At 46.6% G+C, this 24,382-nt stretch overlaps 1 protein-coding gene across 6 annotated transcripts in view; it reads left to right on the top strand.

The window, feature by feature from the left end:
* Positions 1–23,807, top strand: part of LOC102573237 (Y+L amino acid transporter 2) — a 56,251-nt gene extending 32,444 nt beyond the window's left edge. For 2 of the 6 annotated variants that reach the window (XM_006266691.3, XM_019486685.2), the window contains 2 exons: positions 4,887–5,070; positions 6,373–9,733. In XM_006266691.3, coding sequence (XP_006266753.1) covers positions 4,887–5,070; positions 6,373–6,464 — 276 coding nt within the window. In that variant the 3' untranslated portion in view covers positions 6,465–9,733. Of the gene's footprint in view, positions 1–4,709; positions 4,855–4,886; positions 5,071–6,372; positions 9,734–13,617; positions 19,980–20,163 lie in introns of those variants that run through there. The other 4 variants (XR_009460682.1, XR_009460680.1, XR_009460681.1 and 1 more) reach the window with 4 other exon arrangements.
* Positions 23,808–24,382: the final 575 nt, after the last annotated feature.

Genomic DNA, 24,382 nt, shown 5'->3' with positions numbered 1-24,382 from the left:
CCTAAGTGAGGGGCACGACAAGTCTCTCACTGGGGTTGTAGAGAGGCAGCAGCAAGGCGCCAGACTTCCATACGTAGATCCTGAGGTGGTGCAGAGTCACTTGGAAGAACTGGATGCCTTTAAGTCGGCAGGCCCGGATGAGCTCCATCCGAGGGTGCTGAAGGCACTGGCCGACATCATTGCAGAGCCACTGGCGGGAATATTTGAACGCTCATGGCGCACGGGCCAACTCCCGGAGGACTGGAAAAGGGCTAACGTGGTCCCCATTTTCAAAAAGGGGAGGAAGGAGGACCCGGGCAACTATAGGCCAGTCAGTCTCACCTCCATCCTTGGTAAAGTCTTTGAAAAAATTATCAAGGCTCACATTTGTGAGAGCCCAGCAGGGCAAATTATGCTGAGGGGAAACCAGCATGGGTTTGTGGTGGGCAGATCGTGCCTGACCAATCTAGTCTCTTTCTATGACCAGGTTACGAAACGCCTGGACACAGGAGGAGGGGTGGATGTCGTATACTTAGACTTCAGGAAGGACTTTGATACGGTATCCCACCCCATACTGGTGAACAAGTTAAGAGGCTGTGACGTGGATGACCACACAGTCCGGTGGGTGGCGAATTGGCTAGAGGGCCGTACCCAGAGAGTCGTGGTGGATGGGTCGGTCTCGACCTGGAAGGGTGTGGGCAGTGGGGTCCCGCAGGGCTCGGTCCTTGGACCGATACTCTTTAATGTCTTCATCAGTGACTTGGACGAGGGAGTCAAATGTACTCTGTACAAGTTTGCAGATGACACAAAGCTATGGGGAGAAGTGGACATGCCGGAGGGCAGGGAACAGCTGCAGGCAGACCTGGATAGGTTGGACAAGTGGGCAGAAAACAACAGGATGCAGTTCAACAAGGAGAAATGCAAAGTGCTGCACCTAGGGAGGAAAAATGTCCAGCACACCTACAGCCTAGGGAATGACCTGCTGGGTGGCACAGAGGTGGAAAGGGATCTTGGAGTCCTAGTGGAATCCAAGATGAACATGAGCCGGCAGCGTGACGAAGCCATCAAAAAAGCCAATGGCACTTTATCGTGCATCAGCAGATGCATGACGAATAGGTCCAAGGAGGTGATACTTCCCCTCTATCGGGCGCTGGTCAGACCGCAGTTGGAGTACTGCGTGCAATTCTGGGCGCCACACTTCAAGAAGGATGCGGATAACCTGGAGAGGGTCCAGAGAAGGGCAATTCGTATGGTCAAGGGCCTGCAGACCAAGCCCTACGAGGAGAGACTAGAGAAACTGGACCTTTTCAGCCTCCGCAAGAGAAGGTTGAGAGGCGACCTTGTGGCTGCCTATAAGTTCATCACGGGGGCACAGAAGGGAACTGGTGAGTATTTATTCACCAAGGCGCCCACGGGGGTTACAAGAAACAATGGCCACAAGCTAGCAGAGAGCAGATTTAGATTGGACATTAGGAAGAACTTCTTCACAGTTCGAGTGGCCAAGGTCTGGAACGGGCTCCCAAGGGAGGTGGTGCTCTCCCCTACCCTGGGGGTCTTCAAGAGGAGGTTAGATGAGTATCTAGCTGGGGTCATCTAGACCCAGCACTCTTTCCTGCTTATGCAGGGGGTCGGACTCGATGATCTATTGAGGTCCCTTCCGACCCTAACATCTATGAATCTATAACTTCACCAGCAATGCTGAACAGCCTCTCACTTGGAATGCCGGTCGGTGGACAGGACAGGTGTTTCCAGGCAACCATAGCCAGATCCCGCCAATTCTGGCTGCGGCTTGCCCAGTAGACCAAGGGGTCGCACAGCAGTGGCTCCGTCTCCTCAGCAAGATAGGCAGCCACCAAGGCCTGAGTGCTACCTGGTTGATGGTGGGGTCTGGTGCCTCTGGACCCCACCATGGATGTCATGGCCTTGGCCCACATTAGCAGCAGCTGTGGTGGAGAAGGAGACTAGCTGGTGGATGGCATGCTGGCACGGGACAGTGGATCCCCCTTTTCCACATCCCTCTACCTCCACCCTTCTGCCTCCCTGACTCTGTTCACCAGCACCTCCATCCAGTGATCCAGGGTTTTGCTGCTGCATACGTTCCCCTTCACCCTCGGGTCACACATGGCAGCCAGCACGTGGACTGTACTGGACTGCAAGGGATCAAGCCATTTCCTGATATCTTCCTTCAGCCACCTCACCAGTGCCTGCATGTCTGGTGACAGTGGCTTGCCCTAGCAAGGAACAGTGATCCCCTGGAACTTCTCCATTTGGTTCTGAAGTTACCTAACTACAGGGATTACCTGGCTAAGGAGGACATTGGCAGCACTGAGGGTCTCAGTGGCCTTGAGGATGGGCTTGAGGACCACCAAGATCTGGGAGATGGTATCCCACTCAGATCTGCTAAGAGGGGCACTGAGCCCAATCTCCCTGAGCAAGGCCATCTCATGGATGGCCTTCTGTTGCTCCACTTGCCTCTTAAGCATCAGGTATATGGAGTTCCACTGAGTCTCCACATCGTACATGATTTTGCGCTGTGAGATGTTCAGCTGTGCCTGTTTCTCCCACAGAATCATACCCCCCTTGATGCTCCAGTGGAAGTAGCCTGCCACCTTCCTGCATTTGTAAATGAGCCTGCTGGCGGTGCTGGTGCCATCACTGGCAGCCCTGTCCCCCTCCAAGGTGTCCCTGACAAGGAGGTGGAACTTATATGCCACACATCAGATGGCAAAAAAGTTGGCATCTCAGACCACCTTGACCATATTGGCCCCGTTGTCGGTGACCATGAACTCATGGATGAGTTTGCCCTGCCCAAATAGCCACCCCTGCACCAAGTGGTTCATGGTCCCCCTGATATCGGTTACCGTGTGGGACTCACCAATCACCTTGGCTTGAAGAAGAGCCCACTGACAGCCTGACTGGCTACACCAGTGCCCTATGAGGGAGAGGTAGGCGTGATCTCCACCCTGGCTGCTCCAGATGTCTGAGCTGAAGTGTAAGGCCACCTGCAGACCTGCCTTTTACAGCTCCTCCCTCAAGTACTCCCTGCATGCCTCATACAGGGAGGGCACCACCATCCTGCTGAAGGTGGTGCATGTGGGCACTTTGTATGATGGGGCCACAAGCGCCATGAACTGCCTGAACCCTGGCCGCTCAACAAAGGAAAAGGGCTGGCCATCCACAGTAAGCATCTCCCCAATGCTCTGGGTGACCTCGCTTGCCTTGGAAACATACTCTCCTGTGCGCTCGCCTTTCCCCCACTGTTCCAGGGTGGCCTTCCTCTGCTTCGGGGATACGGGGGCTTTCAAGAAAGACGGGGACTTCTTTTTGGGCATGCTTCCACTGGTGCCAGGCTGAGGAGGAGCAAGCCAAGGGGGTGGTGCCTGTGGAGATGCATCAGCATCCCCGTGGTGCTCATGCCTTTTGTTCCCTTGCCCTGGCTGGTTTTGGCTTGGCAGTGCAGGCAGGTAGCATATGTGGGATCATCTGCCACCTCAAAATGATCCTAGACCACACTACCCCCTCACTTCTGGGGTGCAGGAGGGGCTCCTGCCTTATCCCCCTCCTCAACAGGCAGAGGCATGACAACAGGAGCAGCTGAGCCAGCTGCCCCCACAGCCTCCTCTGCAGTGCCTTCCAGGGAAGGGGACTTGACTCTAGGGGAACGTTGAGGGGTGTGGAGCACAAACTCTGCTTCCCCCTCCTGTCCCAGAATTTCTTGTGCTATCAAGATGATGTCCCCTACTTAAAGTTTGAGTTCATCTAAGACTGGGAGTGGGAGGCTCATGCTGGGACCTGCAATTGGCGTGGAGGAGACTGTGCTGCTTGTTGTCATGCTGCTGGTGCTGGAGTTTATCATCACAGCTGGTGTCAAAGGGGGTGCAGCTGCAGGCACTGCTGCAACCCCCTTTCCTCCCAGTACCAGCAGAAGCCACATGGCTGGTTGAAAAGAGGCTGCATCTCAGCTTGGGCAGCAGGGAACTGACACCTCTCCCTCTGCTCCCTCTTGCTCCCCTTCCAGATTGGCAGCACCGGCCTTTCCAGCATGCTTCATGTTTTCCTGTGCTGGAAAAGGTCTGTGATTGTGTGCAGTGTGTGTATATGTAGGTGTCTGTGTGTGCAGTCTATCTAATCTGTGCTGTGCTTTCCTGAACAGTGCCCAGCGATCACACTGTCAGGCAAAATGCAGATTTCTTTTCCTTCAGGTTAAAAAAAAAAAAAGAAAGAAGAATTTCAGAGGAATGGATATAGGGGAAAAAAAGAAATGATATAGTGATAACAATATTAGTATTGAAGTTAGGCTAGTACAGCTAAGCTGTCAGAGTAAGCTGTATCCTATCCAATCCTTTGCAAGTAGAAGACATACTTCCTAGCTAAACAGTAGCAGCTAGAAAGCAGTCAGAGTTGGTGCCTTTCAGATGCTGCTCTCTGGCGAGAGACAGGCTGACAAAGGCTGACATCTTAGGCACTCACAGGCTTATATGCTGTGTTTAAACTTTTTAGGTCCCTCCCCCAGAGCACTGGGATTGGAAGGGACCACAGGGACAGTTGGCAAACACTGGCCAGCTACAGACGTCAGTCTGTTGCCCGCTCTTCCCCCTCCCTCTCCTTACTTTCTCTTTCCCTGCAAGCCCAGCTTTGAAACACCTTTGAAATGCTGAAACATCTTTGAAATGTTTCGAGTTGTTTCATTTCGTTTCAAACAGTTTGACATGTCTCCCCTTTCATTTCAGATTCAGAGTTCCGAGTGTCAAAACTCTCGAAATACCGCCAAAACGAAACGGCAGTCGAAATTTTGCCCAGCCCTTATAGCAAGCAGCTAGCCAAGTGGCGTAATGTAAAATACTATACAAATACATTTTCCATTGTCTTATTTTTATTTACATTGATTTTTCTGTTTTAATTTGCAGCTCAGCCTCTTCTTTCCTATAGTATATTGTCTATGCACCATTTTCCTGATCATGGTTCCTCTCTACAGTGATACAGTTAATTCCCTTATTGGAATTGGGATAGCCCTCTCTGGAATTCCTGTATATTATGTGGGACTTTATCTCCCACCTGAAAAGAGACCAAGAGTTCTTCGAAGGCTATCTGGTAAGCACATAAGTGTATTGGCATTGATAGCCCCTTTGTTTCTCCTACTAGATTTTGAGGCACATTGTGGGGTAGTATAGACGTTTCTTTATTATGGAATACTTTGTAGCTGTGGGCCTATGATCTCAGAAGACTGGATGAAAACAAGAGAGAGAGAGAGAGAGAGAGAGATTTCTTCCATGTTTTTCCTAAAATCTTTTCCCCTTAAATGTACAGGGTTATGAAGTTATGCTGAGATGTATTTTTTTAGAAAATGAAGTAACCAGAAACCACACACAACTATACACATTTTTCCTTCATTTAGATATATCCATGTGTCACATAATGTAATATTTTTGTCATAGGTCAGTTTGGGAAAATAATTGATTTTGGCTCAGTAAAATGCCTAGGACTATTAAGACTAAACTCATGCAGTTTGGTATCCTAGAAGACAGACGGTATTACACCACTGTATTGGTTCACTTCCTGGATGTTTCTGTACAATCTGAGTCAGAGAAAGCCACATGTTTACCTAAATTATGAAATTATAAATGGTGAAATTATAAACCAAGGATTAGCCTCAGGGAGTTTGTCATAGCTCTGCCCAATCCTGTGAGATTGTTCTATTTGGACCATTTTTAAAAAATTTCAGTAAAGGGTTAATCAGAAAGTAAAAACAAAAACCCCACTTTGGCTGTTTATGTCTCTGTAGGTGCATCTACATGTGCACTTGACTAATTAGCTCTGCAGTAAAGCATCATTATCTACACATGCACCTGTATTAGGATGCAGTAAATTAACTAACTGCTGTAGATAGTATCGTAGGAGACAGTACTATCAGGGATGGAACCATCTTACAGCAGAGTTAAGTGCAATGAAATGCACATGTAGATGGTGACCAGGGATGACTGGGGCATGAGGGTGCTAAAGCATGGGGGCTGCCTGCCACCCAGTTCTGCACTTTAGCACTCTCATGTCCTAGCCTGCCCCTCCCCAACCTGGCACCACCATCCGGAGCCCAAGGCTGGCTCCCTGAGCCTGTTGCCAGCCCAGGGCTGTTCCACCCCGGTTTAAACTCCTGCTGTCCCAGGTGCATGTGTAAACACTGCACCCAGGAGCAGCTGACTGTGGCTCAAACTGCTCCAGAGTTTATTGTGTCACATTAATTTCTCATGTAGATGCACCCAGTGGGTTTGCCCATCTGCACTCATCAATCAGGCTTATGCATTTGTAGTTTTGAAAACCTTGGATAGCTAAATTACTAGGAAATCAACATTCAGTTATTATTTTGTCTCATCTATGCTTTTTCTTCTAATTTTGCAGCTATGATAACAAAGTATGTTCAGATGATATTCTACTGTTGTCTGACAGACCTGGACATAGACGTAGACCCTATAGAAGCAAAAGCCAAATAAACCTGAGTCGACATTTCCATACCTGAAGCATTTTTGTTGTCTGAAGTCCTTAGTGTGATTTCGTTACACTAAAGCACCAACAATTGCACTGTGCATCAGTTTGATGTTTGTTAATTTGTGTTTATTCTATTAGCCCTTTCAGTGCCAAGGGTACTTACAAGTCCCTGTTCTACAGGATTTTTTAACTTTCTGATTGATTAGTTTATCATATAGTGCTTTGATATTATAAAGCAGTGTATGAATAAACGTTTAGTATTTTATAGTATTAAATATTACATTAATTAGAAAAGGGTTGCAAAGTCATCAAATGCCAGTTAGACTCTTGAGAAATAAAATGATCAATGGAAAAAAGGTAAAATCAGATATTTACAATATTTATGTTTCAAAACCTGAAGTGGGAGAGAAAGTCACAATTTAAATGTAAGAATTTTAGCCATTGTTTTACAAGTAGCAAATCTGTTCTTAGCAAGAAATGTTAAGTATTCAGGCAAGCATTCCAAAGAATAAATGCAGTGCTAGAATAAAAATATTCCAATGTGTAAACCAATGTAAGTTCCAGGCAAACACATTCAATTCAATTCAATTCAAAGAAGAAAACAGAGAAGATACAGTAGATATCAAAGTCTGAGTAATAAAAGTTATTTGATAAAGCTTCATCTGATGATAAACAATCATTATCTCTTTGAAGGGGAGGAATCCAGATTACAAAGATTATCCCATGCTAGTAGTAATGTAATTTATAACAGATGTTTGATCTCTTGCAGAGCCACCTGCTGTAGCATGAGTTACAGTAATAAGTCACGTTTAATAGGAGTATATTCAGAGTTAAACCCATCGTCTTTCCACAATGTGCCTGTTTTCCTGAGAAACAGGAAACCATAGCCATAAAAATCAGTTTGACTCTTGGCTTTATTCATAAGGGGGAAGGGGGGAGGCTTAGGGGTCATCAGCATTATAAACTGCCAGTTAGCTGCCACCTAATCCTATAGCCTGTATAGGTACTTATGTTTCCATTGGTAAAATCTACTGAATTTCTATCATTGTGAATAAACAGAATTACCCAAGCCCTAATGCCATAGAGCCCTCCTATATCTCAAAGGAGTTCAAAAAGTGTTTCCTCCACATATCTTACCACTGGGCCCTAATCCATTAAGGATGAGGAGAAAGAGGTGATATTCTTCTTTTTATTCAGTAATCTAGTGGTCTGAATATTCACTTGGAAGATCTAGGTCCATATCCTTCATCTGGCTGGTTTGGAGTGGGCAACTGAGACCAGATTTCCAACCTCCCAGGAATGTGTCCTAACCACTGAGCTATGAGCTATTCTGAGGTGGTTCCTCCATGATCTCATCTACGAAAGTTGTTCCACTTTGTATCAAAATAATTGAAAAATCTATTGGTTCAGGGAGAAAAAGGTACTCCATAGCCTGGTGTTTAGGGCACATTCCTTAGAGGAAGGGGACCAAGATTACAAAGGATCCTACTTGAGGTACCTAACTCCAGGAGAGGCTCATGGCTATGAAACCCAAGGGGACATGGGCCTCTCTTTCTGGCCATTAGTTAAGTGCCTACATTTCTTGAGGGTCTTAGGCCCATACCTCAATGTGTTTCCTACTGACTCCCATAGGCAATTCCCTACTCAATGTGCTGGCTGCTCAGCCCTTCTTAGATGCCGAACTCTCCCCATGCAATGCATAGGAAAGCCTTGGTGCTTACCTGGGGATTGTGGATTCCACCTAGTGGCAGGGTACCTAGAATGTAGTATTGGAATGCTGAACCTGCAAAGTCTGAGCCCCTTGTGAATCTAGCCCCAACCTGTTATCTCCTAAAAATTAAAGAGACAGGAATGGGCTTGCAAGAAATATCTGCAAATTAAGTGACAGAGGTGCCCCCCGCTAGTCCTACAATATTTAGTTGGACTTCGATACACTTTGTCATCCTGTGGAATATGTTATCCTTATATTACAGTATCATTGAAGAAAATATCATATTTTCTCTGTAGTTTCAATTTCAGTGCCCTCATCAATATCTCCTATTTCTGTTCCTTATACCAGTCACTTTAGCCTCTAGCATTATCAGCCTTCATTCAAGCCTGTCTGGAGGGATTTGCAGGGAAGAGGGAAAATGAGAACTGATGGCTTGTGCTAGTGCTAGTCAACCTTCCTTGATTCAGTGCACTTCCTGAAAAGCTTTGGCTGGCAGGACTCCTGTAGCACCTTAAAGGTAGAAGTGCCATCTTTTCTTTGCTGTGTCTGGTTCCTTTCCATGTTGCTTTTCAGTGGGCACACGGGTAGGACAGTTAATTCACTCAGTTTAGATATGCTGGAAAACATTAGAAGTGTCTAGTGCACTTTCTAGCAGCCCCAGAATTAAAACCTCCACATCTCTACATTTACTTAAATATCAACATTATAGAAGTTAGAGAAGAAGCCTTGATGTATCATTTGCTGCATCCAGCCCAAAGTGCCCCAGCATCTCCAGATACTTTGAATGGGACTCAACCAGTTTGGAATTTGTGCTGTTCAGCCTCTCTGCTATTGCACAGCAGGACTGTGTTTTAGCTTCTAACTCTACCTATTACAGCTCACCTGTAAACTACAGATATCACAGCCCGCACTCTATTTCAACATGAAGCATAAATTTAATAATAATAATTAATTGGCACAATTTTAAACATGAGAGAGCCTGTCTATACAGATACTAAGTTATATTTAATGTCAAGCTGTCTGTCATGCAGAGCTAATGACACTAGTGCCCTGTAGCCTGTACTGGTTACCTGTAAACTTCCTTTAAAGCTTCTTCCTTTGGAAAAAGAAATTACAGGAATTACTAAATGGTCTGAGACCAGGATTTCTGAAGCAACATCAGCAGCGGTCCGCGTTGGTGGCAAAGACGAAGGTCACATATCAAGACAAGTCTGCAGGTTCTTAAGCTACAAAACTTATTTCCCTCATGTTGTCTGACAAGGGACTGTATAAAGCTTCAGGGCATGCTAAAAAAAACCCCAAGAGCACACAACCAACAAGACACCTAATGCTTTCTTTCATTTCATTTCATTTCCTCTTTTTTTTTTTTTTTTTGCTGAGAGAGAGAGATTAAGGGTATGTAAGCTGAGAGTGGGCAATGTTATTATAATATTGTTTGAATGATCCAATTTCTATTTTCTTAACATGTATTTTGTAGAGGTTATTCCTTGTAATTTGTATATTTTAATTACTGTAAAGTACCTACAGCTTAACAAATCTAAATAAATTTCTGGTCTTTGAGAAGTGCTAGGGACCTGCGTATATTTAATACAAATGCACAGCACTGCAAGCCAAACTTGCATTAAGACTACACCAAATATTTATGAAACTCATGTTCTCTACAGCCTAACAAAAGTGAAAATATATGGGGTAAAGGACTGTTACTTGTTTCAGGTGAGCATTGTCTCAATCTGCTAAATAGTACTACACATTTTAAATGCTCCCTAGGTTAAAGAAAGTCACATTTCTTTATAACAGTCAAACAATTTGCATTATTTGGGTTGACTACCAAATACTTCTACTTTTTCAGAAACTAGTCCTCAGGTACAAGACAATACAACTATTTGCTTTCTCACACTATTAAATTGGTAAAAATAAGCTGTTCAAGACCTGGTAACACATGCCTCATCAGCCCCTTATCAGTGACTAAACAAGAAGAGATTGATGCATCTATAGCAACACCAAAAGGTACAGTAAAGGAAAAGGCATGGAATGCATAACAATTTCTAGGTGTTAAAATTTACCCTCTTTTGTTGGTTTGTTTCAAGAGACTACAATTTACTGTCTCCAGTGAACATCTTCAATTTTCATAGTTGCTTCACATAGCATTCTGTCCCATTAAGGGAAGGACTGGATGGAATTTTTTCCTATTTTAAAGCTAATTCTTTTAAGACCAAGCATGTAGTTCTTCGAGGAATGCCTAGGATTTTTTAGGAAGGATGCTTTGCATGATGGGAGAGGAAGTAAGGCTATAAGGTCGCCTTACCTCAGATTGCAGGGATCTTTGAAGAAAGTGCCAGCCTGTTTAGGAAATCTCTTCACAATAACTACATTGGTGTTGGGGCCTCTCTTCCAAGAGAACTTGGCAAGCATTCCATCCAGGAGATGGTATGGGAAGGTCTGTCAAGAAGGAGGGCATGGAAGGGAATGATAAGAGACAGTACAATACCAGGTGCCTAATAGGCCTGTGCAAAGCAGCAAGTATTCAATTTGGATTCAGATTTGGCTGATTTGGGAGGACACTGTTTCAATTTGGTGATTTGAGTCACTGTTCTGATTCAATTCAGCCAAATCAGATTCGGAGATTCAGCCACCAGATCAGCCAATTGGGTGATTCGGCCAAAGACTATAATGGTAAATCACTAAAATACCTATAACTTTGTCTATTTTTTTTGCAAATTTGGATGAATGCTTTCCCCTTCAGAGGGCAGGAAGCCTGCCAAGTTTCAAGGAGATTAGGTTCAGGGGCTTCTGTGAAAGTGCACCTCAAACTATTGAAAGCAAAATTCATGTCACTTGTGTATGTTAAGTGGGCTTCTGGTTGTAGCCGTGTTGGCCTAAGGAACAGGCAGGAAAGGTTCTTTGAATAGATGTGATATCTTTTATTAGATCAAATGAATAATTGGAGAAATATATCTTGGCAAGCTTTTGGGTTTAAAACCCCTTCATCAGGTTGAGGAAGCATCTGCAATTGGTGTGTGTGCTCTTCCTGGATGGAATGAATAGTAAAGAAGCCAGAGGCTGACATGCAATGCAGGCAAGAAAGCCAGTCAGTGAAAATGTAAATTGAGGTTTCAGGGAGTGAGAGACAGGCTGGGAGTAGAGGGGGTGTAGCAGGTAAAAGTGGAGGCGTACCTGGGGAGTCAGATGTCAGGCAGGTTATGGTATGTCATAAATCCAATGTCTATCTTGAGTCCATAAGTTTTTGTATCGAGAAAGTTGACTCAATGTCTTTCTGTTTCCTAATCATTGACAACATAAGAGGTCACTCAAGTGACCTCTAATGCTTATAGAGCAATATTGTAGCAGATAAAGAACCAAATGGAGTACTAGTAGATGCTGACTAGATGCAAATCACACTAGATAACTGGATGACTGGAAGCACTGATTCCTATGTGTAGGAGGGAAATGCTGTATTAGCATGGAGAACATCAGTCTGAGTGATTAAGGTGGTAGTCTCACTTCCAGTATTAAAAAATGTCATTTATCTATAATTTAGACATTTCAATTTCTTATCTCAGAAAATTTTCATCCAAAGGAGATTGTCCAAATGTTATAAATGCTTTAAAAGTACCAATTTGACAAGACTGAAAACAATTGTGGGTCAAATCAGCTGGGAGCAAGAATTTAAACTAAAAATCTGTATGGTGATTAGGAACTGGTTAAAAAGACATTTTAGCAAATATTCAAAAGCCACAATCAAGAATACAAGCCACAGCAGTTAAAAACATCTTAGCTCAAAGGTGAAATTTAAATTGAATTAAAAAGTTAAAGCAGCTATTGTATTTATATTAACTGCTATGATTACATACATACATAATGTATAAAATGTAGTAATATACATTAGAGCTATTTGATAGATAGACAAATGAAAGAAAGAAGTTGTTAATGTTAATCATAAGATAGTAATTGTGATGGGAAAGGGAAGAAAGGCAAGGGAAACAGGAAATAATCTATGATCTGCAAAGCTTAGAATTATTTTCTCTCAAGCATGTAAGGATCAAAGAAATCCTAATACTGACATTGCAACTCTCTGAGAAGCTCTTTGTTAATCAACATCAACAATCTGTTCTTGGAACACTAAAGAAATTCCAGAGCACTTGAAAGAAAGTTCAAATAGTGCCAATATTTAAAGATACTAAAAGGATGACCCAACCAATTATAGGACTGACACGGAACCAAGATAATTATGGCTAACACAGAGATTAATAAAGAATATGATGGTTGACATTTATCAAAAGTAGCCCTTGTCAGACAAATTTGGTATCTTAATACCAAATTTAAATCTTAAATCGTAATGGTATTTTAATGTGATTACATGTTTGCTTGATAAAGGTAAGTATTGATGTACAGTGTGCAGACTTATATACAGTACTTGACTTGCTGCCATATGATATTTTGATTAAGAGTGTCAAGTGTTATTAAGACATAGTACACTAAAAGATTAAAAACTGCCTGATTGGTCTCAAAATACAATGGTAAATGAGGAATCCTTTAGATGGTATATTTCTAGTGGGGTCCTGCAGGGTGTGGTTCTTGGTGCTATACTATTTAATACTCCTATCAATCATAGAAAATTAGGATTGGAAGAGACCTCAGGAGGTCACCTAGTCCAAACCCCTGCTCAGAGCAGGACCATCCCCAGCTAAACCATCCCAGCCAAGGCTTTGTCTACAGTCAGGTCTCCAAGGATGGAGAGTCCACAACCTCTGTAGGTAATTTGTTCCGTTGTTTTACTCCTCTCCTAGTGAGGAAGTTTTTCTTAATATCCAACCTAAACTTCCCTTGCTCAACTTGAGACTATTGCTCCTTGTTCTGTTACCTGCCACCAGTGAGCACAGTCTTTGGAACAACTCTTCAGATAGTTGAAGGCTGCTATTAAATCCCCCTGCAGACTAAATAAGCCCAGTTCCCTCAGCATCTCCTCAGAAGTCCCTCCACTGAACTCTCTCCAATTTGTCTACATCCTTTATGTAGTAGTGGGCCCAAAACTGGACACAGTCTCCAAATGTGGCTTCACCAGTGCCAAACAGAGGGGAAGAATCACTTCCCTAGATCTGCTAGCAATGCTCCTACTAATGCAGCCCAGTATGTCACTAGCCTTCTTGGCAACAAGGGCACACTGTTGGCTCATATTCAGCTTATTGTCCACTGTAAGCCCCAGGTCCTTTTCTACAGAGCTGCGCTTTGCCAGTCAGTGCCCAGCCTGTACCAGTGCATGGGATTGTTCAGTCCTAAATGCAGGACTTTGCACTTCTCCTTATTGAACCTGAGATTTCTTTTGGTCTGATCCTCCAATTTATCAAGGCCTCTCTGAACCTAGTCTGACCCTCCAGCATATCTACTACTCCCTCCAGCTTGGTATCATTTGCAAACTTGCTGACGGTGCACTCTATCCCACCTTCCAGGTCACTCATGAAAAAGTTGAACAAGACAGGCCTCAGGAACGACCCCTAAGGCACTCCACTTGGTACCAGCTACCAACTAGACATCAAGCCATTGACTACTACCCTCTGAGCCTGATGATCCAGCCAGTTTTCTATCCACCTTACAGTCCATTCCTCCAACCTGGACTTCCTTAGCTTGCCTGAGAGAATGTTGTGGGAGACCATATCAAAAGCTTTGCTAAAGTCAAGGTATGTAAAATCCACTAGAATGCCTGTATCAACAGAACCAGTCATCTCATAGAAGGCAATCAGGCTGGTCAGGTACAACCTGCCTTTGATGAATCCATGCTGACTGTTCCTAATCACCATCTCCTACTCCAAGTGCTTAGTAATAGATTCCTTGAAGAACTGGTCCATGATTTTTCCAGAAGAAACCACAAAATGAATATTGATCAACCTTGCAGACAACATCAAAAAACTTGAGTAGAAGAAAGAATGGAGGGGGAAGGTTCTGGTACAGAGTAATCTAGTTAGTTCAGTAAATAAGGGTGCTAGCAAAAAAATGTGGGATTTCCCCTCCCCCCCCTCCCCCAAAATATGGCCATAATTCAAGGCAGACCTCTAGGGAAAAGACTTTATGCCTTAGTTACAGGAGGAGAGATGCCCTGCCACCTAGCCTGGCAAGAAATCTCTCTGGAAAGAGATTAAGATATTGATAACCAAATGAGTTTGACTGCACTACTGTGGATTTAAAACCAGAGGAATAAAGGGTAGGAGCAGGGAGGTTGCAGCACTTCTGCACTTGGAACAGGTGTGACCACTGCAGGTATAGTTTCAGTAATTCAAGCATTGTACTGGAAAATGAAGAGGGTTCATGAGAAAGATTAAGGAATTAGAAAATAGGTCTTCCATTGGAGACTCAAGATGCTAACTCTGGTTTATTAAAGAGTGACTTGGTATGTCTATGAGTAAAGTAAAACCTGTCTAAGACAGAACCTATGAAAACCAGAATCCTGCTCAAAGCTGAAAAACTTCTACAATCCCAGCATCCCTTATGGGGAATTATGTGTATTTAGTCTATATATGCTGAAAGCTATCTAATGCAAAAACAAAAAGAAAACTGGGGCCCACTTATAAAAAATCGCCTTCTAAATCACAGAAGTAATTACCTAGTTTGTGTGCGTACGTGCATGGTGAGATCACAGAGCAGTGAAGCTGGAAAGGAGAGAGAGAGAGAAAGAGAAGCTCTTCCTATAAGACGGAAGACTGTTTAAGCCAAAACTCCCCCCACACACACCCCATGCCCTGGTCTCCTGTGATTCTATTTTAGACAGGTTTCACTGTATCTGGGAAGGGAACAGAAAGCTAATAAGAAGGTTCTTCAGTTTAGCAGGCAAAGGCATAACAAGATCCAATGGCTGGAAGCTGAAGCCAGACAACTCCTCCAAGACTAGAAATAAGATACAAATTTGTATCAGCAAAAGCAATTGGCCACTGGAACATCTTTCAAAGTGCTATGGAAGGCTCTCCATCACTGACAATTTTTGAATTAGAATCAGATGTTTTTTCTAAAACATATGCTCTAGGTAAACATGAGATAATTCAAGGAAGATCTACACATCTTATATGGGAGGTCAGACTTAAGACTTTCAATAATGCCTTCTTATAATCTGTGACTAAAACTGGCTTTTATTTAGCGTTCCAGTCCAGTGTCCAGTCTTGGGTTGTTCACTGGGCTGGGCATGCCAACCCAGTGAATGGGTAAGGCATGTCAGTCTCTGGAGGACACATAAGTCAGTGATGTAGTCACAATTACATCCAGACACCTTTTGTTCCCAGGTGCCCATTCACATCTCGATCAGCCTAGAGAAATCTCTAGGACACTTCTGAAGCAAGGCTCAAACTCATGCCTCTGGATATACAACAAATGCCTTGAGCACCCTATCACCTGTATTTAGAATAAGTCGAAAGTTTACACTGATGCACTGTTCACCAGACATGGCCCTTTGAGTGAAACAAAACCACCCTGGGAAACTTTTAAATCTCAAGCAAATCTTCTGAGGGGAAAAAAAAAATTGAAGATAAACTTGAGGGTTTGGATTTCACCCCCTCCTTACCCTCCACCACTCAGTTATCTGAGAGAGAACATGGGGAAAAAAAGAGGGGGGAGGGGACCAAAGCTTGACTTCTTCAATTATTGAAAACTATAAATTCAACTTTCCTTTTTCTTCTTTGGAAGTGTATAGTATTTTTGAACAGCTTTATCCTTAATAAGCGACTGCTGAACAAAGGTAGGGCAGTGTGACATCTTAGAGATGGAAAACTAGATGTACAGGGCTAGATATTTTTCTGCAACACAGGGAGATTTTCCATAGCCCACAGCTCTAAGCTTATGTTAGAGGGGAAATGTGTATAACAGGGAGCCTTCATGCCCAACTAGCTTGCTTCCACAGAAAAAGGAACACTACATTCAAGTATTCATATTCATCACATGTTTTACTTCCCTATGTTTTACTTCTTCTCTGTTCATCAGAGTACAGAAGCAGATAGGGAAGATGAAATTTCAACTGGAGTTACATGGTAAGCCACAAAAGGGAAAGCTCAAGATGCTTTCTCAGAAAAGAAAAAGTAATCTAAGTCTCTGTTCACTCTCAGTTAGCTCGTATGAAACATGCATCTTCCTAGCTTCAATAAGTCTCACAAAGAATAAGTTTTTAATCAAGGTCTTCCATCATGATATATCATTCAATATATGCAACACAACCTGCTGTTAATTCATTCAAATTAACCTTTTTCTCTTTGCTGATGTTCAAACACTTCCCCCTCTCTTTTTATAAGACTACTAGCAAAGTGCCCACAAGAATGACAGATGGGCAGCGGAGACAGAGCTCCACCACCTACCGCCCCACGCTGCTGCTGCTCCACATGCAACCCCACCCCCCAGCTCTGTCTGGCCCCATGTGCCCCCCACACCTGACACACACCCACCCACACACATGCAGCCACATGCCACACCCACCCAGGCACATGCCACACACACACCCAGCCACACCCACCCAGCCACATGCCACTCACACACCCAGCCATACACCCAGCCACACACACCCAGCCACATGCCACACACACCCACCCACATGCCACACACACACTATCACCCACCTGCCACCCACCCAGCCACATACCACATACATACCCAGCCACATGCCACACCCACCTACCCACACACCACACCAACACCCACCCACAGATACACCCACCGACCCAGTCATATGCCCCCCACCCAGCCACATGCCCCACACACACACACACACACTCTGCCACATGCTGCATGCTGCACACACACAGCCATATGCCACTCCAACACCCCCATGCCACACACACGTGCCTCGCTGCCTGGCCTACCACACCCTGCAGCAGGACTGTCATGGCGTCGCACTGCTGTCAAACCTGGAGCAGCGAGGCAAGGAGCAGAGGAGGAGCGGATGCCACAGCTGCAGCTGCTCCTGCCCCATGCACAGACTGGGGGCCATGTACCCTCCTTGGCTCCCCAGCACCGCCTCTGGAGGAACCACCAGGCTCCGAGTGTCCCACGGCCCAGCCTGGCTGGGGCCGCATTCACTGTGACTGGGGCCTCAGCCAGGCTGGGTCATGCAGGGATGCAGCGCTGGGGAGCCCAGGGGGCAGTGTGGGCCCCCCTCCCCCAGCTCCTCTGAGGTGCGCACAGTGGTGGGAGCCACCTGCCCCCAGCCCTGGAAGAGCCACTGGGCTCCCTTGGCCCCAGAGCCCAGCTCGGCCTGAGCACTGCCCACCCCCCCACCCCACCAGGATCAACCCGGCGCAGCCTCAGCCCCAGTCCCCACTGTGGCCCCCCTCCTCTTCCCACCCCACAGCCGCAGCTGGCAATCGCCCCCCATGGGCAGGGCGCATGGCCACAGGGTGCCACACAGAAAGCAGGTGCGGGGGGTGCACCCTGCCCCATGTTGTAGCTGGCAGGCACTGCTGAAGCATCCTGTACCTGCTCCTTGCAGCACCCTGCAGCTGCACGCCATACCCTGCCATGTGCCACACTCCCCCACAGGGCCATAAGCTACAGCCCTTGCCTCCCCCCCTGCACAGTGGGGCACAGCCTGGTCCCCACTGCCTCTGCCTCCACCTTTGCCTCCACCTCACCTGTGTGTCTGTCTGTCAATAAGGTTCCGGGCAGTGCATGCACAGTTGACCCAGAGCATTACGGACAGACAGACACACAGCCAGAAGTGCCACAGCTTTTATTATATTAGAATACTCATCTCCAAGAAAGAGGAGACAAATCATTTATGCTATATATTCCCTATGTGCAGTGGTGTATGTCTTTTCCTAATATAAATGGAGGCTGAAATAATAATGGGCACTTCTACTAGTCTCATGGGAACTACAGCATTGTTTTACTGTTTCAGTTCTTTGAGAATTTCTCCCTCTTCAATCCCATCTCTTTCTCTTTTGTTATCCTGTGACTTCACCAAGCTTATGCTTGATTTTTGCTGCTCTGGAAGGAAATAGCTATTTATAAAGTCACAACAGGGTGGAAAATATTGCACTGAGGTTAAACTAATCCCAGTTTAACCTCTTGATCTTGCCAGTATGATTTATTGTCATGGGCTGCTGTGTTGTTTGGTTCTATATATACACATGCACTTCTTACTTTTCTGATAAACAATAGAATAGAATGTGTATTGCACTTCAGCTGCCTTCTACAGTATTCCCTTAGCCCTGTCTGTTCAGTGGAATACCAGACTACCTAGGCTTTCATCTCAGCTGTCAAATCAGCTTAGAACATTTATCTTCTTTTGGTAATTCCACAGACGCAGTAAGTTACTTTGAACTGGACCCTGCCAGCTAATATCTAAGAGGGAGAAATGCATGTGGGAAGGACAGGATGGTTGGCAGCAGTTTACTGGCAGACAGAAGTATGGAGCAGTGCTGAACACTTGTTCTTCATTCTTCCTTATTTTCCTAAATGGATCATCACCATCAATTATTCTGATGCCAAAAATCTGGAGAACAAATGGAGATTTATCGTCTGACTGAAATTGCTTCAGTGGTCACTTCTTATGGTATATGGAAAATGCTTTTGGAGATCTTTCTATCACTTGTCTGTCACACACCTTCCACTGAATGCTTGTATCCCCCATTTGCTCTGGTTCATGGCCTTGGGAATGGTTGCTGATACATGTTGGGGCTTGGGCCCCCTCTTGGCCAATGCTCTATTCATTAGCAATGACAGGATGGATCCTTGTGTGTGTCACCCAGGTATTCGGGTCCTATTCAATCTCACCTGCCATGACTTGGTCTTATCTTCTTTAGGAGGCAGGTGACTCTCCGGACCTCACACCCTGGCTTCTTCATGGTGCTCCAACCTCCCCTATACCATACCCTTACTACATCCAGGGCCTGAACTGATGTCAGCGTCTTGATGTTTAAGGCCACAGACAATAATTCTGTCATCCTTCATCAACAGTCTTTGGTAAGAGCCCGTATCGGAGGCCAACTCTGCACAGGCTGTCTCTTGTTGATTTGAGTTGGAATCAGGAAAACTAAACTGTCTGTCTGAAGATAACAACTAAGGAACAAATACTCAGAATGTGAATGATAAAAAAATATCGGCATCTGCTGTAGTATGCCTGAGATACTTCCCCAGATTTACTTGCTCCTGGTGGAAGCCTCCCTTTGCTTTTGCTGGGCTTCCCTTTTCCCAGTTACTTAGGGGTCAGCAGGCCTTCCAGCCCTTTTCTACTTCCCCACAGTATTATTGGGGCACTCCCAAGTGAGCTGCTGCCCCTCCCACCTCGGCCTTGTCTGACCTGGGTCCCAGATGGCTCTGGTCAGTACTCCAGCCTCTGGTCCAGAGGCCTCTTGCCCACTTTTCTTTGGGTATGGCCCTCTTACTGCCACCCTGCAGCCCCTCAGTGTCAGTGGCCCAATCCAAGCTTCCTGCTGGATTCCTGTCTGGGGTCTCTGCCACAGGACCCTGTCCTGCCTCAGAAGCCTCTTCACTACGCGCCTCACTGTGGCACCTTTCAGCTGTGGCACTCTGCCCCACCTCTGAGGCCACTTTGCCACATGTGTTGCTGCTGTACATCTCAGCAGCTGCACTCTCAGCAGCCACACACAGCCCTGCCTTAGGGGCCTCTCTGCCGCACACCTTACTGTGGCATGTCTGGCCCATGGTATTCTTTCCTGTCTCCCAGGTCACTCTGCCAAGTGCCTGTCCTCTGCGCGTCTCTCCCGGCGGGCCGTGCCTCACTACCGGCATCCTCCCACTACACTGCTCTGCCACTTAGCTCCGCCCCTGATTTGTAGAGCCATGCTGGTCCCAAAGTAGCAGGCCAGAACCAGCTTGCTGCCAGCATTTGCCACCTGATTGGGGGGGGGGGGGGGGGGGGGCGTAGACCATGCCAGGCTGCCTTTTCCCCTTCACAGGGATCCTTTTTGATTTTTCACTATGCTTGGCTGACAGCATATCATCAATATTTTAATATGCCACCTTTCATCTCCAGCTTTCTTGTAAACTTTGCCCTTTCTTTCCAGATGAGGACCCATCTATAGCGATCCATGCATTTGTTGTCTTCAAGCTGGAATACTTCAATTCACTGTAGCTGAAGGTGAATGTGATGATGTAGCACAGACTCTGACTAAAACAGAACATGGCTGACTGCCTGCCTTTTTCTGTTCAAGTTCCTCCACTGGCTGTCAGTCATTTCAGATACTGGTTTACTGATCTAGTCCACGACCTTCAATGCTGTGAAAGAAGTCCCAAGTGCACTAAAGATTGAATGGCAAGCTACAAACCACTGACACAGTTCTGCTTTTCAGGGAGAACGCAGATCAAAGTCTCAGCTATGCTTTGATGCAGATGATATGATCTTAAAGCACTTCATAAAGTTAGGGTCTTTTGGATGAGAATACTATATGATAAGGGTTATTATGTACTCCTCTTAGAACCAGGCCAGGCTGGGATGGGAGTTGGCTGTTTAGCAACCACAGTCCAAGTTGCTGCCACAGGGGATGCTGGCACCTCCTGTATGGAGGGGCTGGTTTTCAGAGGGGCAGCTGATGGCCAGGGCTGGTGATAATGGTATTTCAGCTTTTGGAGGGGTCCTGTGAGCTGGGTGGGTCAGATCCAAGACCCAAGCCATACTTTGCTCACCCCTGGTTTAGGGCCTCCACTATTGCTGTTGACTTCCTAGTGGCTCAGACACTACGGTGATATACAGTACACTAGCCAATTGCCCACCAAGAATGACAGGGGGGAGAGGAGGCAGTTGGGGACAGAGGCCTGCATCCAGGCCCGGCCCCCCCCATCTTCAGAGCTAGGCCCACTCCCCCTCTCCCCCCTGCCACTTTGGGGCTAAGGCCAGGCCATTCCCCCTTCCATCTGCTGCCCTACTCCTCCATCTTCTCCATCACTGCCGCCTGCCAGTGGGGGTGGGGACAGAGGCCTGGGGCCACGCTCACTTCCACCACCCGCACCACTTTGGGGCCAAGGCCACTCGCCCCACCCCCACCTACAGGGCTGGCAGGGAAAGAGCCGAGCATCCGGCCCTGTGCCCTTGCTCCCATCATCCAGCTGCGCCCCCCCCATCAGGCTCGACCCTGTTCCCCCACCCCCCACATTGCTTTGGGCCTAACCCTGTTCCCCCCAAGCAGTTCAGGTTCAGGGCCACTCCCCCTCTCCCCCTCTTGCCATGGTGACCCTCCCACTCCCTCCCTCTCGCACCACTGCCGCCTGCTCCATGGAGTGGGGGGAATGCTCCTCCTTTCCCCCACTGCCATGGAGCCGAGCCTGCCCCCCACACCTCCCTGCCACTGTTTTGGGGTCGAGCCCACCCCCCCAACCTCCTCACTGCCATTTCCAAGCTGGGCTGTGCTGGGTACGGCACACACCCCACTATACCCTCTGTTTTGAGGCCAGGCTGGACCTGGTAAGCCCTGCCACCACTGTTGTGGGGCAGGCGCTGGGCCGGCCCCTCCCCCCACCTTCCTCACCACTGTTTTGGGGCCAGATCAGGCTGGGCTGGGCTGCTCCCCCCCAGCCTTCGTTTCAGGGCCAGACTGGGCTTGGCTGGGCCCAGTATGCCCCCCTCCACCCTTTCTGCCACCATTTCAGGACTGGGCCCACTCCTCCCATCCCTCCACCCCACCCCCTTATTGACCTGAGCCCACTGCTCCCCACCCCCACTGCCATGGCAGGCTGGCTTCTCCCCCCCTCAGGCCAGCTCCTCCTCTTCCCCCCACCATGACCTCATTGGCCCGGGCCCACTGCTCCTCCCTCCCCATGTCAGGAGGGAGCAGCATGGGAGATAGAGAGAGCAGCGCTGGCCTTGGCCCCCCTCCCCCTTCTATATTCACCACCTGCAGAGATCAGAAGTCCTGACCCCGCTCCGCCCCATGCTGCTACTGCCACTTCCAAGAAGCAAGGGGGAGGCTGCGCTGACCTTGCCCCCTCCCTGCTCCATCCTCTGTGTCCCCACCATCATGGTGGCACTCCACCATGCCACCACATCCTGGCTGAATAATGTATTCACGCTCTGATTGGTCGTTTCCATCAGCCAATCAGAGTGTGAATAAAGCATTATGGGCAGACAGACAGACAGACAAGCTAAGGCTTTTATAATATTAGGATCCTTACCGTAGCAGGTTGGGGAATGTTCTTTAAAATTCAACTCAGTTCTTAATTGTTCTGTGCACCCTTGCCTCAGGAAACACCAGAACATAAAATCATAGAATCATAGGGCTGGAAGGCACCCCGAAAGATCATTGGGTCCAGCCCCCTGCATGAGCAGGAAGGACATCTGGGGTCAGATGACCCCAGCCAGGGGACCATCCAGTCTCCTCTTGAAGACCTCTAGGGTAAATGATTGCACCACCTCTGCAGGAGCTTGTTCCATAGTCTGGACACCCTAGTTGTAAAGAAGTTTTGCCTAATGTTCAGCCTAAAACTATCTTCCAGGAGTTTGAGGCCATTGTTTCTAGTTTTCCCCCAGGGCACCCTGGTGAACAGTTGTTCACCAAGCTCCTGATGCACACCTCTGATATAGAGGTAAGCCGCAATCAGGTCCCCTCTCAGCCTTCTTTTCTTCAGGCTGAAGAGTCCGAGATTCCTCAGCCTCTCTTCATATGGCTTGCCATGCAAGTCACTGATAATGCAGGTGACCCTTCGCTGGACCCTCTCGAGCTTTAGCACATCCTTGTTGAAGTGCGGCGCCCAGAACTGGATGCAGTACTCCAGCTGTGGCCACACCAATGTTGAGTAAAGTAGAAGAATCACTTCTTTGGGTTTACTGGAGATGCATCAATTGATGCATGCCAGAGTTTTATTGGCCCTAGCAGCTACTGCATCGCATTGCCAGCTCATATTCTACTGGTGTCTATTGTAACCCCCAGATCCCTTTAATTTGTAGTGCTGGTCAGGATAGTGATGCCCAGCCTGTAGGTGCACTGGAGGTTCTTCCTTCCAAGATGCAGCACTTTGCATTTCTCTACGTTGAACCACATTTGATTCTGTTCTGCGCCAACATGCCAGCCTGTCTAGGTCTGCTTGTATCTGCAGCCTATCTGCAGGTGTGTCCACACAACCCAATATCTTGGTGTCGTCCATGAACTTGGCCAATGGGCTTTTCACCTCCTCGTCCAGATTGTTGATGAAGATATTGAACGGCACTGGGCCAAGTACTGACCCCTGGGGTATGCTGCTGCCCACATCTCATCAGGATGACACCGATCCATTCATTTGGACTCTCTGTGTCCTGCCCCGCAACCAGTTTCGCACCCACTTGACAGTCCTGCAGTTCAGCCCGATATCTTCCAGTTTTCTGATCAGTACCTCATGGGATACCAGGTCAAAGGCTTTCTGGAAGTCAAGGCATATGATATCAACATAAATCCTCAAATCCATAAACAAACATAAACGTAGTCCCTACTGAGTTCTCCCAGACCCTGAGAAGGTGGCTCTAGCTCTCTGCTGCTCTCTCAGCCCCAAAGTCTCCCTTCTCTTTCTCTGGAGTGAGTTCCCTAGTGCTGGGATCTCTTGACAGATTCTGAGAGCATACCCTGACCTGGCATTGCAGCTATTAGTATGGTAGTTCTCTCCCTTAGTTCTTAGGTCTCCATCCCTTTATTCCTGGGAGTCTTTTAACTTCCCTTTGTGCCAGCTAATTATTCCTTTCAGCTGGCCCAAACCTCCTGAGCAGACATTCAGTCAGGTCTCACTGCCCACAGGTGGATGGTAGCCCCAGAAGCCTGCAGATTTCTAGTCTGATGTATGCAGCCTGCTACAAGCTTCTGCAAGCCAGCAGTATGCTACACCTACCAGATGTGTGAGCTGAGACGCCTCCAAGCAACTGACTTCAGTTGGATAAAAAAAAAATGTTGTTAGATTACTCTCTACTCCTGAAAGAAGGCAGAACAAGGACAGAGCCCACTCTTTTCAATCAGTATCCAGCAGTGAGTCCTTTTGAACAGTTACCATCCAACGATGACAGTAAAAGTAGCTAACATGAGTTAGAGAAGCAGGGAGAAGAAATGGAGGGGAGACGTGGCAGAATGGAGACAGTTTAAAATAATTTTACTATCAGTTATCATCATTGCTTATTCAACTGCTTGTAAATCTGTTTATCGACAGAGGACTCAATTCAGTGCCTATTAGCATCAATAGGAAGGCTTTCAAAAGAACTCTGATCAGGTTAAAAAAACAACAAATACCAATACATACTAGAGACATTAGTAATTAATATCTTGATATACACTA

The sequence above is a fragment of the Alligator mississippiensis genome, chromosome 3 (assembly GCF_030867095.1).
Source record: "Alligator mississippiensis isolate rAllMis1 chromosome 3, rAllMis1, whole genome shotgun sequence".
NCBI classification, from domain to species: Eukaryota; Metazoa; Chordata; order Crocodylia; family Alligatoridae; genus Alligator; species Alligator mississippiensis.
Note: the sequence above shows the minus strand (reverse complement) of the source record. Positions and strands in the feature narration are given on the sequence as shown.